At 41.7% G+C, this 17,278-nt stretch overlaps 1 protein-coding gene across 1 annotated transcript in view; it reads right to left on the bottom strand.

Annotated features, from left to right (window-relative positions):
* TSPAN9 (tetraspanin 9) overlaps positions 1-9,002 on the bottom strand; it is a 118,149-nt gene extending 109,147 nt beyond the window's left edge. Inside the window, exon 1 of the mRNA XM_063134410.1 lies at positions 8,655-9,002. Coding sequence (XP_062990480.1) covers positions 8,655-9,002 — 348 coding nt within the window. The remainder of the gene's footprint in view (positions 1-8,654) is intronic.
* Positions 9,003-17,278: the final 8,276 nt, after the last annotated feature.

The raw sequence follows: 17,278 nt of genomic DNA, 5'->3' as shown, positions 1-17,278 counted from the left end.
GGGACAGAACAATTCACATGGACAAGTCAATACCTTGCAACCGATCAAACATAAGAGTTATAAACAAAACAACAAGTACCTCATTGACATAGCAATGCCCAATGACAAAAATGTTGTAAAAAGGAAAGTGGAAAAGAGAGAAAAATATACACCACTGGCCATGGTCACAATTATTCCATTAGTCACATCAGTCAACAGCAGTACATCAACAAACTATAGGGAAAACCTTCAGAAACCAGGCTTACCAAAATACATCCACACCAACATCCAGAAAGTAGTCATAATTAAAACTTGCGCAGTTGTCAGGAAATTGCTGAATCTGTAAAAGACAGCATTGGCGAAGCCTGGCATGTCTGTCTAGAAAAAAAGCCACGAGCAAGAAAGAGATATAATAATGATGTATATTTCTCAACCACCTCCACAGTCAAAGCTCACTGAGCAGTTTACCAAAGATTAGAATCGTTAAAAACAATGTGCAAAATTTAAAAACATAAAAACAACAACCGACAGTATACATATATAGGAAAAGCATACATCAAAAAACAACTTTGAGCAATCAGCAAAACAAATCCAGAATCGATTAAAACTTATCATTTGCTGCCAAATGCCTGGGAAAACAGAAAAGTCTTGACCTGGTGCAGAAAAGATAACAATGTTGGTGCCAGGGGGCGCTTGTTGGGGAGATCTTATATTTTAAAACGCATTTGAAAACTCATCAGTTTTCCATAGCTTTTGGTATTTTAGCCTGATTAACTGTTCTCATTGCTATGATTATTCCCTTATTTCTGTTTTGTGTAACCCCTTCCCCCCTTCATATGTTTTAATGTGATTTTAGACTGTAAGCCTCTAGGCAGGATATTGCTGTTTTATTTGTATATTCTGTACAACACCAAGTATATTGCTGCTGCTAAATAAATAAATAAATAAAAGATAGTTCCATAATTGTGGGGGGGGGGGGCACCACCGAGAAGGCTCTCTCCCTTGTTACCACTTTGTAAGCCTCCCTCAGAGTAGGCACCCAGAGGACGACCTTAGATGTTGAATGTAGCTTTGAGATACATGCTGGAGCCAGGGGGAAGACTAACAGGGAATGAGGCGGGAGAACAAGCCATTGCAAGCCCGATCGACTGTCAAGAGTAATGTGTGATGTTCAGTGAGCAACCAACCCATGGTGACTTATTCGCAGAGTGGCTTAGCAGGACATGCAAATCTGCCCAAAGCCAGGAAACTGGAAACTAAGGCTGATTATTGAACAGACATGCCCCCATGATCAGTCATGATGTTCTGCAATGTCACAAGTGGTGCTTGCTTATCACTTACCCTCCATACACCTGTACTTTTCCTTGGTCTTTCAGTCTCAAATCCAGATGGGGAGGATAGGATGCACTGTGTAATCAAAGGTACTGGGCCTGTGCAATGTCCTGGTCCTGAACTTCCTTATGAAGCCCGTGACCCTTATTTGAGCAGGGGGTTGGACTCGATGGCCTTGTAGGCCCCTTCCAACTCTGCTATTCTATGATTCTATGATTCTATTTTATTGCTAGAGGATTCCTGCTGTACCTTATATCAGTAAGGAGGTGGTGGGTGTTCAAATATATTATGCACCTAAGATGAATATAGTGAAAATCATGATCCCAGTCACAAAATTAAATACCATAAGCTTCCTTATCCATCAGCTCAGACATTTCTAATCTCTTAAAGGAAGGAAGGCCAGATGGCCCAAGAACCGTCTTTTTGGCTAAGAACCACACGGAGCAACAGCTCTGTGTTCTATGGTAAATTTTTAAAAAAGAAATCTTATGACCCCTATAACTTCACTGCTTCAACTTTGTACATGGAGGCCATGTGAGGTATATTTCAGAGGACAGTTTGAGAGGCTGCTTGGTCCAAGTTAGCACATTGAGCAGGCACAGAGATCAAGAGTAGGCATGATGGCTCCAACTATGGTGAAATGTATTGTATTTCCATTTACATTACAGTAATTTTTTCTAAATTTTCTAAATACATATAAATTAGCCAATGCCACTTTTTTGCAAATCTGTTCCCTTTTGACCTTTTTTGCTGATCTTGCAGTAACTCCCCACCCCTAGCTTTGCAGGGCCTTCTCTTCTGGCATCCTTTCAGGTAAACTCAAAAGGGTGGGGGGGCAAATGCCGCACAGTGTCACTCCCCACAAACACAGGCTACCCTGCCCAGTATCCAGCGTTCCACTAGTGCAGGGATTCAGAATCTCTGTCCCAGCAGCCAAATCTGACCACTCCCCCTGGGGTTCAATAGGAAGCCACACACCCTCCCCTTTCCCCATACCTCCTTCCTTATCATAAATACATCAGGATCAACTTTCACTTCCCATTGATTCCTCAAGAAATAACTTACCTTGGACATAATTGTAAGACACCATATTTTTAAAAACCAATCTGATAAAGTTAGGGTATTTGATTTCTTGCCATGTTGATCTTAGCTGTATTTAGTAAATTAATTCTTAATTATAAATCCTACCACTTTCTCTTTATTTATTTAATTTATTTATTACATTTCTATACCGCCCAATAGCCGGAGCTCTCTGGGCGGATCAGCTGGTAGATATCCTTTAATTTCACTGATTTTCTTAATAATATATTCTAAAAATGTATTAACAGCAGGGCAAGTCCAATTTTTTTTAAAACGTCAGCATACATCACAACCTATTTTTAAAAGCAAATTTACAAATCCTATGAGGTGTTCAATACAATTGATATTGGAGCTTATAAAAACTTTCCTTCAATTTTGCAGAGATCAATCTAGATTGAACATTCCTCCAAATCCAACCTCATTCATCCTGTAAAATATGTAGTTCTACATAGAATCATAGAATAGTAGAGTTGGAAGGGGCCTATAAGGCCATCAAGTCCAACCCCCTCTTGACAAATCCATGCTGGCTTCTAGTAATCACTGCATTGTTTTCAAAGTGCTTATGAATTGACTTCTTTATAATCTGCTCCAAAAATTTCCCAAGGATGGATGTCAGACTGACTGGTCTGTAGTTCCCAGGTGTTTTGGGGTTTTTTGCCCTTTTTGAAGATAGAGACAACGTTAGCCCTCCTCCAGTCATCCGGCACCTCACCTGACTTCCATGATTTTGCAAAGATAATAGACAAAGGTTCTGAGAGTTCTTCCGCTAGCTCCTTCATTACTCTAGGATGCAGTTCATCAGGCCCTGGAGATTTGAACTCGTTCACAGGAATTAGGTGATCCTTGACCATTTGTTTATTAATCTCAAACTGCAATCCTGCCCCTTCAGCTTGGACTTCACTTTTCTACGGGGGTGGTGGTCATAGACCCACTTTTGGCAGAAGACTGAGCCAAAGTAGGAATTGAGCACTTTGGCCTTTTCTTTGTCATCTGTTCTCAATTTGCCATCCTCATTAAACATTAACTGCCATTTCTTTCCTCCATCTTTTTATTGCTTTTAGTATTCCATGCTACCCTCAGCTAATTCTCAGCTTTAGCCTTCCTGACGCCATTCCTGCAATTCCGTGCTACCTGTCTGTACTCTTCTTTTGGAGCCTGGCCTATCTTTCACTTCCTATATATGTTCTTTTTTGTTTTCAGGTCATCTCAAAGCTTTTTTTTGAGGCCCAGCATTGGGCAAAAGGCGGGATACTTTATTATTATTATTATTATTATTATTATTATTATTATTATTATTATTATTATTTTGTGGAACCACATTGGTTTCTTCTGTTGTCTTCTATCTTTTTTACTTGTTGGAATTATTTGTAATTGTGCCTTTAAAATTTCCTTTTTTAAATACTCTCACCCATCTTGGACTCCTTTTCTCATTAGGGTCACTTGCCACGGGACCTTACTTATCATGGTTCTGAGTTTATTAAAATCAGCTTTCCTAAAATCCAGAGTACGTGTATGGCTACACTCAACTTTTGTCTCCTTCATAATCAAGAATTCAACTATGATGTGGTCACTTTCCCCCAGAGTTCCCGTAACTGCCACTTTATCCACGAAGTCATCCCTATTTGTCAGTATCAAGTCAAGAATATTTGATCCTCTAGTTCCTTCCTCCACTTTCTGTAGGAGACACTTAACAGCCACACATGTCAGGAATTTCTAGGAAAGGCCACTTTTGGCAGAATTTGTCTCCCAGCGGATATCAGGGTAATTGAAGTCCCCCATCACTACTCTACTGCACTTCCTTGAAACACTGGCAATTTGCTTTTCAATAGTTTCATCCTCGTCTTCTCGTTGATTGGGTGGTCAGTAGTAGACTCAGATTATCATGATCTTTTTATTCCTTGCCCCATTAATTTTAATCCAGATGCTCTTGATGGCGCTCGCAGGCTCATTTGCCTGTATTTCTGTGCAGGGATAGGTATTTTTAACATATAGTGCAACTCCGCCCCCTTTCTATTTCATCCAGTTTTTTTGAACAAGTTATATCCTTCAATTGCTATATTCCAGGCATGGGAGTCATCCCACCAAGTTTCAGTTATACCTATCAAGTCGTATTTGCTTTCATGTATTAAGAGTTCAAGGTTGTTCTGTTTGTTTGCTCTGGGCATTAGTTTAGAGACCTCGAAGACCATGTGCTTTGTAGTCTGGCTTCTTTCCTACATTGTTGTGAACACTATTTTTGAGCACTATTGGAGCTGTTCTCTTTGTTATGGTGCATAAGCCTTTAGATAGATTTTTCCTCAAAAAGCATTTTATATATAAAAAATTCCAATTTAAATTAAAAAATCCAATTTAAATTTAAAAAACCCTGGGTTTTGTTTTTAAAAAAAAAAAAAAAATCATTGATTTTTATTTGCCCTGGTTAAAAGTTATGTCATTCCTTTCTCTTTCTTTTTTTAAATGTTGCCTATTTTCTTAGAAGCAGTTGTATCTTCAAGTAGCCAAATAGATTTAACTATGTAACATCCTGAGGACAAACAAAGCTAGTTCATAGTGAAATCAATGCTTCCTCAACAAGTATACCCTCATTCTAAATTAGCTTATTTGCAGGTCCGTGGCATTGTCACATAGGCCTTAGCTAGACCTAAGGTTTATCACGGGATCGTCCCGGGGTCATCCCTGTTCATGTAAATGACACACAGGGGATCCCGGGAACGACCCCGGGATGATCCTGGGATAAACCTTAGGTCTAGCTAAGGCCATATCAAATTTGATGGGCTACATGCATTTTGTTTTGCAGGGTTTTGTTTCTTTTTTATTCTTGTTTGGTGAAGAACTTCCATTTTCTCAAGGAAAACCTTTTCTCTAATAGCTCACTTGACACTGCTTGTTAGCCATGCTGGTCACCTCTTGGACTTGGTGGTACCTTTCCTAACCTATACTATGAGCAGGGGGTTGGGCTTGATGGCCTTATCGGCCCCTTTCAACTCTACTATTCTATGATTCGATGCATTCTAACGGAGCTTTTATTATTGTGATATTGAGTAACCCCCAAACGTTCTGGAGAGATTTGACCCTCTTGACTTTCCCTTTCAACTTTAAAATAACACTAAATAAACAAACTAGCATTTCACCTGAATACTAGTATTTTGCCATGAGGGAGCAAAATATATTGCAGCTGCACTGCCTGAAGCCCCAGGAACGGCCTTGGGGCGGCACACTGCACAGTAACCCTGTTCGTCGTGGAAGGGTCACACTAACCATCAGTTGAGTTTTTTGTCCCCATTTCAACTTTATCTATTTATTTAAACTTCTATTCAAATTAGTGTATTTTAATCCTTAAGCGGTTCACATTACAATACAGCATAACAATATAACAGCCCAGATAAAATAATTAAAGCATTAAAAGATTTACAAAAGTTACAATACTACAACAGTAACAGAGTCCCTCACAAGTCAGGAAAGCCTGTGTAAATAGGAGTATTTTCAAGAGGCATTTAAATCTTGCCATCATTTCTGCCTTTCAAACCATGCATGGGAAAATGTTCCAAAGGGTGGATGCCACCACTGAGAAGGCCTGCTTATCCACTGGTACACTGGCAACATTCCGTTGGCTACAGAATGACCAATAAGGCCTCCTCAGAAAATCCTAAGAGTCTACTGGGTAACGGAATACGGTCAGCTAGGTATGCTGGTCCTGAGTCATTTAGGGCTTTGTATGTCAACAGCAAAACCTTGAATATGGCATAGTGGCTAATAGGCAGCGAGTGCCGTTCTTTTCATGAATTCTGCACTAGTTTCAGCTTTTGAAGCAGGTGCAAGGGTAGACTTGCACAGAGCACATTACACAAGGTTACCTGTATCACAGTAGCTAGGCTATCCCTATTCAGGAATGGCCCAAGTTGGCACACCAACTGAAACTGATAATGGGCGCTCTGAGCCACTGAGGTTACCTGGTCCTCTAGTAACAATGATGCATTGTTCCCAAATGCAATTCTGTACTTTCCATTGGAGTGAATAGCACAATCCTTATAAGGGAGAAAGTAAAGGCCTACACTCACTACTGAAGTGGGTGCTCAACTGAAGGTGTTACTTCATTGCAACGGAGTTAGACTACACGTTACCCAACTGTTCCCAGGGATTAGAGCGATAAGCAGGTTTTGAGTTCAGGGGACACAGTTCAGGGGACAAAACCTGCATACTTTGTTTCATAGAAATCAGTGAGAGCCACTGACAATTGAAGTAGCATAAATCTGCATAATCCTGCTGCCTTAATCTGCACAGCTTTACTCTGAATCCTACTTCTTAGATATGCTAGACTGTGACTGAATCTTGGAGGGGTGTGGCAAAGAGAGAGAATGCTGGGAACTGGCAGATAGGACAGGCAAATAAATGGAAGTTCATTAATTGTGACACAGAATCTGAGCCAGCTAAATTCTTGCAAATACTGCATGTGGTTAGTCTAAATAAGCAATTCTAAAACTGTTGTCATGAAATTTCCAGATGGCCCAAACGAAATAGACATAAATTCTAAGTTTTTCTGAAATTTGTACCACTTTCTGAAAATGCAACCCTTCATTTTGGTTGTAAAATGTAAAGTGAAAAATAGCTCTTCAACAGAGCAAGCTGTTTCCACTTAAACTGTTCTTCAACCTCAAACTTTAAAGAACCTCACTAGCCATGTGCACAGTTCTCTCCCCCACCCCAACCAGGTGTGTATATATGTGTATACGTGTAGATCCAATGGACCACAATCATCAACACTTTCATTTTAATATGAATGCCTTTCAGACATTCTCTACGGTGGTCCACAAAGAGTAAGCAAACTGGAATAGTGGTCTTCAGTACAATAAAATGTTAAAACCATTGGATTAAAGTATCATCAAAGCCTAATGTGTTTCCATGCAATTCAACACATATGCAGAACAACAATGAATGGATATCAAAGATGAAGTGCATGGAGTAATGTTATAAAAACCCACAATTCTATTATAAAACGAATCTAGAAGTTACTAGGGAGAATTTCTGCTGTTTGAGTGAGCTGGTGGGACGGACACACAAGTGATGAAGGATCTTGGATATAAGACAATTATGACTGGAAAAACATTCAGTTTGGATAGTTATCTTTAAAGAAGATTCCTAAACCTTTCTCCCATCCATTAATGGTTCAGGAATATCAGCACATCCTGTCTAGTCCTCCCAGTACATCTGGCCTTCAAATGATAAAATGGGTCAATCAGACAGAAAATCCAGCTACTAAGAAACAAAAATACCTTCTGTAATTTAACCAAAATCATACCAGTTTACTGTAAAAATAATTTAAAAATAAATAAATTGGGTGCTACAAATTTTATATCTAGATTATGACCTTGGATAATTGATCTTCAAGCCCAAATCTACTAATATTATATTAGCTTTTTCTAATAATTCAAACATGCTAATTTTTGGCATTCATGAACAAAACCCCAAATTTGCAAGTTGGTGAATTCAAATAAATTATGGATATGAATTAGTTTCATCATAATCTTTGTAAACTAAAAGCTATTTGCTGACTGGCTTTGACAGCCCGATTTTCCAAGTGTACATGATATAATTTTGATCTCTAGGATTTGCTTACTGAATGTTGTTGCAATATTGCAGTTCCACAGACCTCCTGGCTAGCTAATGGGAGGAAAATCAATTGTGATCCCACAGCACAGTATATTGTGATCCCTATGGTCAGCAAACTTAGTACACCATGAGCAAAACTGGCTGAGATGAAGTCCATACCATTACCATTGGTATTGACAATATTAGGGGCCAGGCTGTGTTGATTTTGCTTGGTGGTTTTTTTAGGTCACTAATGAATGCAAAAGGCTACATTTCATTCATACTGAAAAGTAACTTAGCAATTACTTTTTTCTTTTTTAAGAAAGTGAGTCAGATGAATAGGGACAGCTGCATACTAACTGCAGCTTGGTATTCTACAAGGTATTAAAAGTGAATGTAAAAGATACCACTGTACTGAAATGAATAATCTTGGCTACAAAAAAGGTTCTGTTTTCTTTAATGCAGCCTGCCCAATGCACAGTTATAGTCAAGTCAAAGTACAGTATGCAAGACTTGGGAATTTCTCTGTCCCTAGCATATGACATAGATTTAGTAAATATGTGTAAAAAAAGCCTGGGGGAGCAGGGATGTTAACTCTCAAGCTTAAAAGGTATGCTGTGTGCTCATGCTGAGGTAGGGAAACTGTTTTTTTAATGAATAGAAAATGCAGTACTCACCCAAAATATTAAATTGAAAAGGAACATCATGTATTTCAAACAACACAAGCAGCCTCTCGCCATGCTGCACTTCTTAAATTCTAAAAGGAAAACAAACGATAGATCCAGGTAAAAGACCACATATTTGCTGCCTTTGGGTGCATTGTACTTGTCTCTTTTTAAACCAGTCCCAGGTGCAGCTGTGTTAGGGTTCTCTGTGTGTGATCCAGCGGTACCATAAAAAGCTCCAGCAGTGAAGCCTCGGCCGAACTGCCTGCCTGAGGTAGAAGATTTAGCAAAGTCTGAGTCCTTGCTATCCAAAGATGGACTCCGGTGAATTGAGGAATCCTCACTACTTGACTTCTCCATGGTCTCTCCTTGCACAGTTGTCAGATTTAATGTCTACCATCTCTCAGAACTCAGCATAGTACCTCATGACAACTCCACCACTTACATGAGGCAGGCAGACTTCTCTGGGCTTCACCCTCTCCTAGCAGTATTAAATCCAACGACTCAATGCAGACCTCTATTATAACATTCCCTGCATTGCCTCCATTCTTTTTTCTCCACCTTTATAACAGAGCAGGCTGTCCTATATGCACCAGTAGCTTGCATTTACTTGCCAGCGTTTCATGCAGCAGCATTTCTCAGTCTGCCTTGCTAAATCAGTTATGCATAGCTGAACATGTTATTCCAGAGAGCTGAGGCCCCCTCCGCATTCAGCCAGTTCACAACCCCCGATCTATAGGCAGCAAATGGTCATTGTATCCATGTCCAAAGGGTTTTGGGTTTTTCAGTACGCCTGGAAGACATTCAGCATGAGCGTTTCTTTCTCTCACTCTCTCCACTCCTTGGTTTCCTTCTTTATTCTAACTGCTGCTGCTCTCATGCACGTTGCTTCTTCTCTCCCACCCCCCCAACCTCTTTTCAGCCGTTTGCTGTATCTCATTCAATAATCAGCTACTAGGGTCACTGTCTCTCTCACTCAGCAATGCACAGCTGCCAAAGTGAGATCATCAGGAACCGCAATGTCTGGGCATTTCTCACAGAAATCCCTGATCTAACTATATCAAGTCATAAACCCTCCCCCCCAAAGACCCTCCCCTTCTGCTTTGCATCCAGCCAATCAAAATAACAGTTCCACCCCCACCCCCACCCCCACACTGGATCTACTCCCTCCTCCGTGACCTAAGATCTTTAATAGGATTATCGTTACTCTTTTGACCATACAAGTGCACAACAAGAAAATCGCTTTTAAATGTCAAAGTGCTGCTTATCATTTATGAGCTTGAAATGTAAAGGAGATGATCATGCAAAGTTGAACTGTAAGAACTTGAAATTGGATATCAAGGCATTTCCTTAACCCACTTCAAAATTAATTTGATAGCAACTATAAATGTTTGAACTTTTTGCAGCTTAAAACAAACATAATAAGCAGTTTGTAATATAGAACTCACAGACATAGTTGACATGTTCACTGCAGGTAGCCATCAAACGTGAAACATTTATCCATAAACAAAATACATGGGGTTACATTAAAAGGGTTCCTTTCTCCAGAGGAAGGAGTCTTGATGCAAGGGAAGAAATGAGGATAACCATTTAAAACGGTTATAAACCATTTTAAAGCTGTAGTGTAGATCCTGCCCTGATTCTTGGAATTAAATCATAATTAGGTATATATAATCCCATTTATCATATAGATAAACTTGCAAGGAAGTAAATTCAAATACATTGGGGGAGGGGAGAGGATTACCAACAATGTAATTATAAATTTCCGTTTCAAAAACCAGGGAAATTCAATCAAAACAAACCTGCTGGTCTAAGGGCCACAGTTGAGGCTTCTCTCATGTTAGACTGGGGAAATGGACAGATTCGCCCCAGTCTGCCTCACTGGGTCCCTGCTGAGCAGCTGCATGTAATTCGTGGGCACCCAGTAAGCAGCCGCTTGATCCCTCAGCAAGCCTCCTCTTGGCATAAAAGTGGCAGCTCATTCTTTCATGGAAAGGAGTCTTTTGCGCAAATGCCAGCTGTACAGTAGCTATTTATGCAAGATTTACGTAAAGGAACAAGCTGCCATTTTTCCTAAATGCACCCTAAATTGGGCAAGTGTGGAGGCACATGGAGTTTGGGAGACCAAATGTGGGGGGTCCACTCCACTGCAGCCCCGCCTTGGACTCCCGCAACACCCCTAACTCTAGCTCCATGAAGCCAGGAGATGGGAAGCTAAGTCTGGTGCCTTAACAGACAGGCCCCTATTATTAGAGATGATGTTGTGCAATGTCAGAAATTGTGCTTGCTTCTAATTTACCCTCCACGTTGTCCTAGTCCTGTTTTGCCTTATGAAGCATCTAGCCTTAAAGCTCAAAGAGAGGGCCCCTCCTCACACTGTTTCACTCATCCTGCCTGCTACTGACATGAGGATCCCTCTAGCAAAACTGTGAGGCTCAGATGTTTCTTAAAGTAAAATAGGACCATGTGGGTGCATGGAGGGTAAGTTGCAAGCCAGCCCAATTTGTGACATTTCACAACATCATCACTGATCACAGGATACATCAGTTAAGGCATCAGTCTTAGCTTCCCATTTCCTGGAGCTTGAGCCAACATGGGATAGTCTAAACTCTGGCCTGAAACAGACAGATGATGATGATGATGATGATGATGATAATGATTATCATATTAGTGTAACAGAAATGTGTGCATCCAATTTTATTTCAGAAAACCACTCCCGAGTATAAAAAATGCAGAAAACATTGCATTAAGGATTTTAGCATTCAACTTTTTTATTATTATTTTGATGTGTACATATGAACACTCCAGATACCTCTTTCATGTCAGCTTTCTTCAAGACACATTCTTTTAAAAAAGAAAAAGAAAAAGATGAAGAACATGAAGACTTGCTCCTAAGTCCATATTTGGGTACGAGGGAGCTTTGGGAGATCTTGAACATTTAAAATCTTGGCAGGTAAATAAATTTAGATTTTTAGCTACTCTTCCTGGGGTGCGGTGGGAAGAGCTTGGGCATCTTAGTAATGTTCAGTTATCTTAATGCTGTATATATGGCAGAACCAATACCAAATCGGAACAACTTCAATTATAGCTGAATCAGAACCAGGACGGAACTAAAATATGATTGCCTATACATCTGCTTGCCTATTTTGCTTATTTTTCTTAGAGATGTGGGTGTTGCTTACTGGTGGGAGAGATGTGTTTCAAAAAGGAACAGAGTGGTAAACAGATACAGAGAGAGACCATTGTAACATTAGTGGGCAGAGGCGGGGACAGGGGGGGAATTTGGTCATTATGGGGGTGGGGAGTGGAATAGGATGTTGTTTGCTTCCATGCTGTCTCCCATTTCAGAGATCCTGAGCAGCTTCAGTGATAGCCTCAATGGGTTCAGTACTGCTGCTGAATGCCAAGTTGATGAATGGGTGAGGGGGAGAGAGATACCTATCCTCCAGGACTTGATACTGGATGTGCCAACCTGGCCAGTATCAAAAAGGCCTAGTTGGATTAGACTTGGCAAGTAAATATCCTACTTTGCCCACCAGTGATGTCTGTGTTGCAGCAGGAAACACCTTGGGAGCGAAGAGGTGGAATGCAGTGGTCTATTGTGACTCTATATCCTGTCCAGGTGTCCTATCCCACAGTCCACCAGTTCTGAGCGTGCAGATCTGAAGCTGGGTGTTCAGGACAGAACAGAGGTTCTGTTGATGTACTGTCTCCCTTCCTGAGGCAGCCTTGTTATCCGCTTCCATCTCAGTCGGCTGGCTGCTGAGTCGCAGCCACCTGCCCCTGCTCATGCCGCTGCATGAGCTTCATCATGACCTGGTAAGCACCCAACGAAGCCGCAGAACAGCCATAGCACAGCATTGTGTGCAACAATGGGCACTCCATAAATTCCGTATTTTCAAAGTTGCGGAAATGTTGGCCCTAAAGGTCCCATTTAGGCAACATTAAAGGGGTAAATGGCGCAGGAGAGTCCACTGGATTCTCAGACCCAGTTGGATGCCTGCGGCATCCCTAGTTAGGAGTGGTTCAGGATTTCATGGCCTCCATGGCAGCAATGGCTCTGTGGTATCTCACCCTGTTATTCAGTGGAGCACAATTTGGATATGGTTTTCTGTGTAGTGGCGGTGGTGGAAGTGGTGAGGATCCTGGAAATCTGGGGATGGAGGAACTTTCTATAGTTCTGTTGTCATGAACAGATCACTACCTGGTGGGGTTTAGACTTGCTGGGATTCGGGGCCTCTGCAGGGACAGGGGGGCAATTAAGATGGTCTGCTCCAAGAGAATGATGGATCGAGATGGTGGTTTCCTGATGGCTCTTGGAGATTTCCTGTGACCTTGGGAGATAATTCTGTTAAAGCCTTTGTTAACTTCTGTAATAGGGATATGCCTAGGCAGTTGAGCATCTCCCCTTTCTGAGTGGAGATAAATGAGCTCCCCAGGGAACTGGGAACAATAAAATGAATAAGTTGGCTATTGACAAAAAAATTCATAACAATCTGACCAACCACCAGTTAGAGTTCATATAAAATCCTACACCTTTGTAGTGAGGGCAGCAAAGAAACTGTATTTCTCCATCGCCATTACATCTGCACAGTGACATCCAGTGAAGCTTTTTTTGGTGATCAAAAAGGACTATTACCCTCTGGCCCACTAGAAGAAAATGTTGACCACTCAACAGCCAAAAACATCATGCAAATCAATTGTATGTATGCTGATTTGGATGCCACAGTTGATATAGGTCTAGTGGAAGTAACTTTGGCATATGCTTGTCCAGCTCTAATAGATATGTTTCTATTTGTACAGCCACCCAAGAATGTGGATAGGATCCTTGGAGAGGTAAGGCCTACCACTTTTGTGCTTTTTTGTGCCTTTCCTGGCTTATAACACCAGTTAGAGGGGGACTGGCCAAGTGGGTATTGGTAGTTGTGAATGCCTATTTGTAGCAAAGTGTGATTCCAACTTGTCTGAAAGAGGAGGTGCTAAGAGCACTGTTAAAAAAAGGACCTAAACCTCCTGTGTTGGTGATTTCTGCCCAGTCTCCAATATTCCATTCTTGGGCAAAGTGCTGGAGTGGGTTGGCGGCTTCTTAGCTCCAGAGGTTTCTGGATGAGATGGATTATCTAGATCTATTTCAAACTCGCTTTAGATCTAGTTATGGGAATTAAAAAAAGGAATAAAAACAATTAAAACTATATGTGACCTTGGAGAAATTAGAATGGGACCAGGAGTTACTATTCTACAGTGGCTCTGGTCTTTGTTGGAGGGGTGATTTCAGAAGGTGGCACTGGGGCCATTGGTCTATGGTATCCCTCAGGTTTCCATAAGAAAATAAGAAGTGCCATGCTGGATCAGACCAAGGGTCCATGTAGTCCAGCATTCTGTTCACACAGTGGATATCCAGCAATCAGCCAGAGATGAACATGGTGCACCATCTTATTCCCTGTGCACTTTAACATATACATGAAACCACTGGGAGAGATTGTCTGGAGCTTTGAGATTCAGGGCCACCAGTATGCACATGACACCCAACTCTATCTCTCCTTTCCATCTAAATCCAATGAAGCTGTTCTGTTCCTAAATTAATAGACGAACAAATTGAAGCTCAATCCAGACACAGCAGAGGTGCTCCTCATTAGTTGAAAGGCAGATCAGTGAATAAGAACACTCCCTTCTGAAGAATCTAGACTTTCAGTTTGGGTGTATTCCTGGATTCAGCCCTGATCCTGGATGCCCAGGTTTTCCAGTAGCCAGGAGTGCATTTGCACAGCTAAGGCTACCATGCCAACTGCACCAATTCCTAGATATGTCTGATCTGGCTAAGGTCATGCCTTAGTTGCATCCCATTTGGGATACTGTAACACACTCCACTTAAGGCTACTTTTGAAAACTGCTCAGAAACTTTAGGTCAGATGGTCCAGGGTGTTGCAGTCAGACAGGGAGAATATGACTTCACTGGCTACCAGTCGATTTCTGGTCAAAATTAAACATGCTGGTTATAACCTAGAAAGCACTATATAGCTTGGGATCAGGCTACCCGAGAAACTACCTTCTCCTATAACAGCCTGGCCAGGTTTTAAGATCTTTGGGGGAGGCCCTCCTCTTGATACCATCACCAGAGGCATGTTTAGTAAGAATGCTAGAGAGAACCTTCTTCATGGCCGCTCCCAGACTCTGGAACTTACTGCCAAGGGGAGTTAGGTTGTTCTTCTGCCAGCAGGCAAAGACATTGTTATTGAGGCAGGCCTTTTACATAGGAGCTATTCTGTTACTGGGGGTGGAGGGGGTTTAACTGGTTGGTTGTATTTATTTTTGTTGTGTTCTTGTGTTTTTGATTGATTTATGTTATATTTTGGTTAAGATTTTGTTTTTAAGCTGGATTTTATCGTTAGCTGCCTCAAGTGCCAATTTTCTGGGGGATGGCAGGATAGAAATTAAATAAATAAGTCTTCCCCTGGATTGAAAACCCTACATTATCCTGGGATCTGCTGAACCTGCTTAGTGTCTCCCATCAGACCTTCATGCTCAAGACATGGAGGTTAGGAGTGGAAAGGTCCATTCTCTTCATAGACTCACTCTGGGTTTGCCTCTGGCCCTTTTAGAGCAAGACTGGCCAATCTACGGATCCCTCTGCGGATCACGTGCCGAAGTGGGTGGCATGCGAGTGGTTGACAATGGTGGAGCCAGCAGTGGTGGGGCCTGGGCTCCTCCTCTGTACTCTCTCTCATACACTGCCTTCCCCCAGAGACCCATACATTTGCCTCCCTACACACACACATAGACATGCTTCCTTCCCATTTCCAGAGTACAGGGACAAGGAGTTTAAACCTTCCCTCCTGCTGCAAGGAGATCCAACTGCTCCTCACCTGACAGATGTTGGGATCAGCAGAGGAGTGTGGTAATTAGTTCAGGGGGAAAGCATGCAGCGGAATCTCAGTGCCCAGCTGACTGGCATTGGAAACAGCTGAGAAGCATGCGGACAGGGAGGGGGAGGCACATGAAATTGGCCAAGGGTTACAAATGGCCATGGGTTGCCCATATGCATGCTAGAGCATAACAGAGTTTCACAGAGTACTGGTGTATTAAAGAAGCTCAGGAGTGCCCTTTTAAAAACATAAGAAGAGCCCTGCTGGATCAGACCAAGGGTCCATCTAGTCCAGCATTCTGTTCACACAGTGGCCAGCCAGCTGTCGACCAAGTAGGAGGGGGAGAAATGCTGTTCCATCAAGGGTGAGCTATTCCATCTGCTCCCCTCCCCGCCTGGAGACTTTAAAAGCAAGGCTGGAGCCGAAGGTTGGGAGGTGCTGCTTCAGGGGGAGAAACACTTTTCTAACCAAGCTTTTTCTCTTTAAAATTATTTTCTTCTTATCTGGTCTGTTTTGCTGTAAACTTGTATTAAGTATATTTTTGAATATTATTGTGATATTGTTGATTAGTATATTGTTAAATATTGTTATAGTTTTAATTTTTGTAAACCGCCCAGAGAGCTTCGGCTATTGGGCGGTATAAAAATGCAAGAAATGAAATGAAATTAAAATGAGTGCAATAACACCCTCTCGCCCATGTACAACAACTGGTGTACATAGACGTACTGCCACTGATCCTGGAGGCAGCACATAGTCATCAGGACTAGTAGCTATGGACAGCCTTCTCCTCCAAGAATTTATCCATCCACCTTTTAAAGCCATCCAAATTGGTGGCCATCACTAGTTAAGTTCACACACACACACACACACACACACACACACACACACACACACACAGAGGTTTCACCGTTATAAGCCTCAAAATTCTATTGCTTTTAAAAATCACACCTGTTAAGCTAATAACTTGATACTTGGCATCTATAATCTACCTGATTAGGTCTACAGTTGTGAAAAATATCAAACACACATGTTCTATGTAAACCGTCCTGAAAGCTTTGGCTATGGGGTTGTATACAAAACCACAGATCATAAATTCAAGCCTATAGAATTGTGGCTCACTAAGCCAAATACAGCCCATCCGCTATGGACTGTGGCCTGCCAGGTGCCTGATAGCACCACCACCACCCCTTTTGAAGCTTCGGATAACTAAAAGAGGTTTACAAATCTTTGGTAGGCTGACACATATAGCTAGCGTTTGGTTTGGTAGGTTGTGCAGAGCTACCTTACAGCTTAACTAAACACAGTAATAACAGGAATTTACTCCCCAGCTTCTCCCCAGTCCTGGCTCAGTTCCATGTGGGTGGGGTGGGGTGGGGTGTTGGGGTGTGTGTGTGTGTGTGTGTGTGTGTGTGTGAAGGGAGAGCAGGCATTTGGAAGTCAACAAGAGGGAAAGTGGCTGCGGGTCAATTCAAAAAGGCGTAGATGGGCGAAGCATAATTTTCTCTTGCTGTCTCCCAGTCCAAACGGCCACCTCCTAAACCTGCTTAGAAAGTGGCTTTTGCAGGGTTGTTACACACAAATGTGTCTGTTTTATGGATCTAGGAATTCAGTTCTCCCCCTACCCACAATACAATTAAGCAATTCCCCTCAGACATGATTATCGTTAGATAGTTAAGATATGTAATCTATATAAATATTTTTCCAACCCACTGTTGTATTGGGTTTGCAAGAAAACATGTAAAGATCAAGCAGGCCTTACAACACAGCTGCCCT

This window comes from Elgaria multicarinata, chromosome 9 (genome assembly GCF_023053635.1).
Source record: "Elgaria multicarinata webbii isolate HBS135686 ecotype San Diego chromosome 9, rElgMul1.1.pri, whole genome shotgun sequence".
Lineage (NCBI taxonomy): Eukaryota > Metazoa > Chordata > Lepidosauria > Squamata > Anguidae > Elgaria > Elgaria multicarinata.
This window is presented reverse-complemented; position numbering and strand designations above follow the sequence as displayed.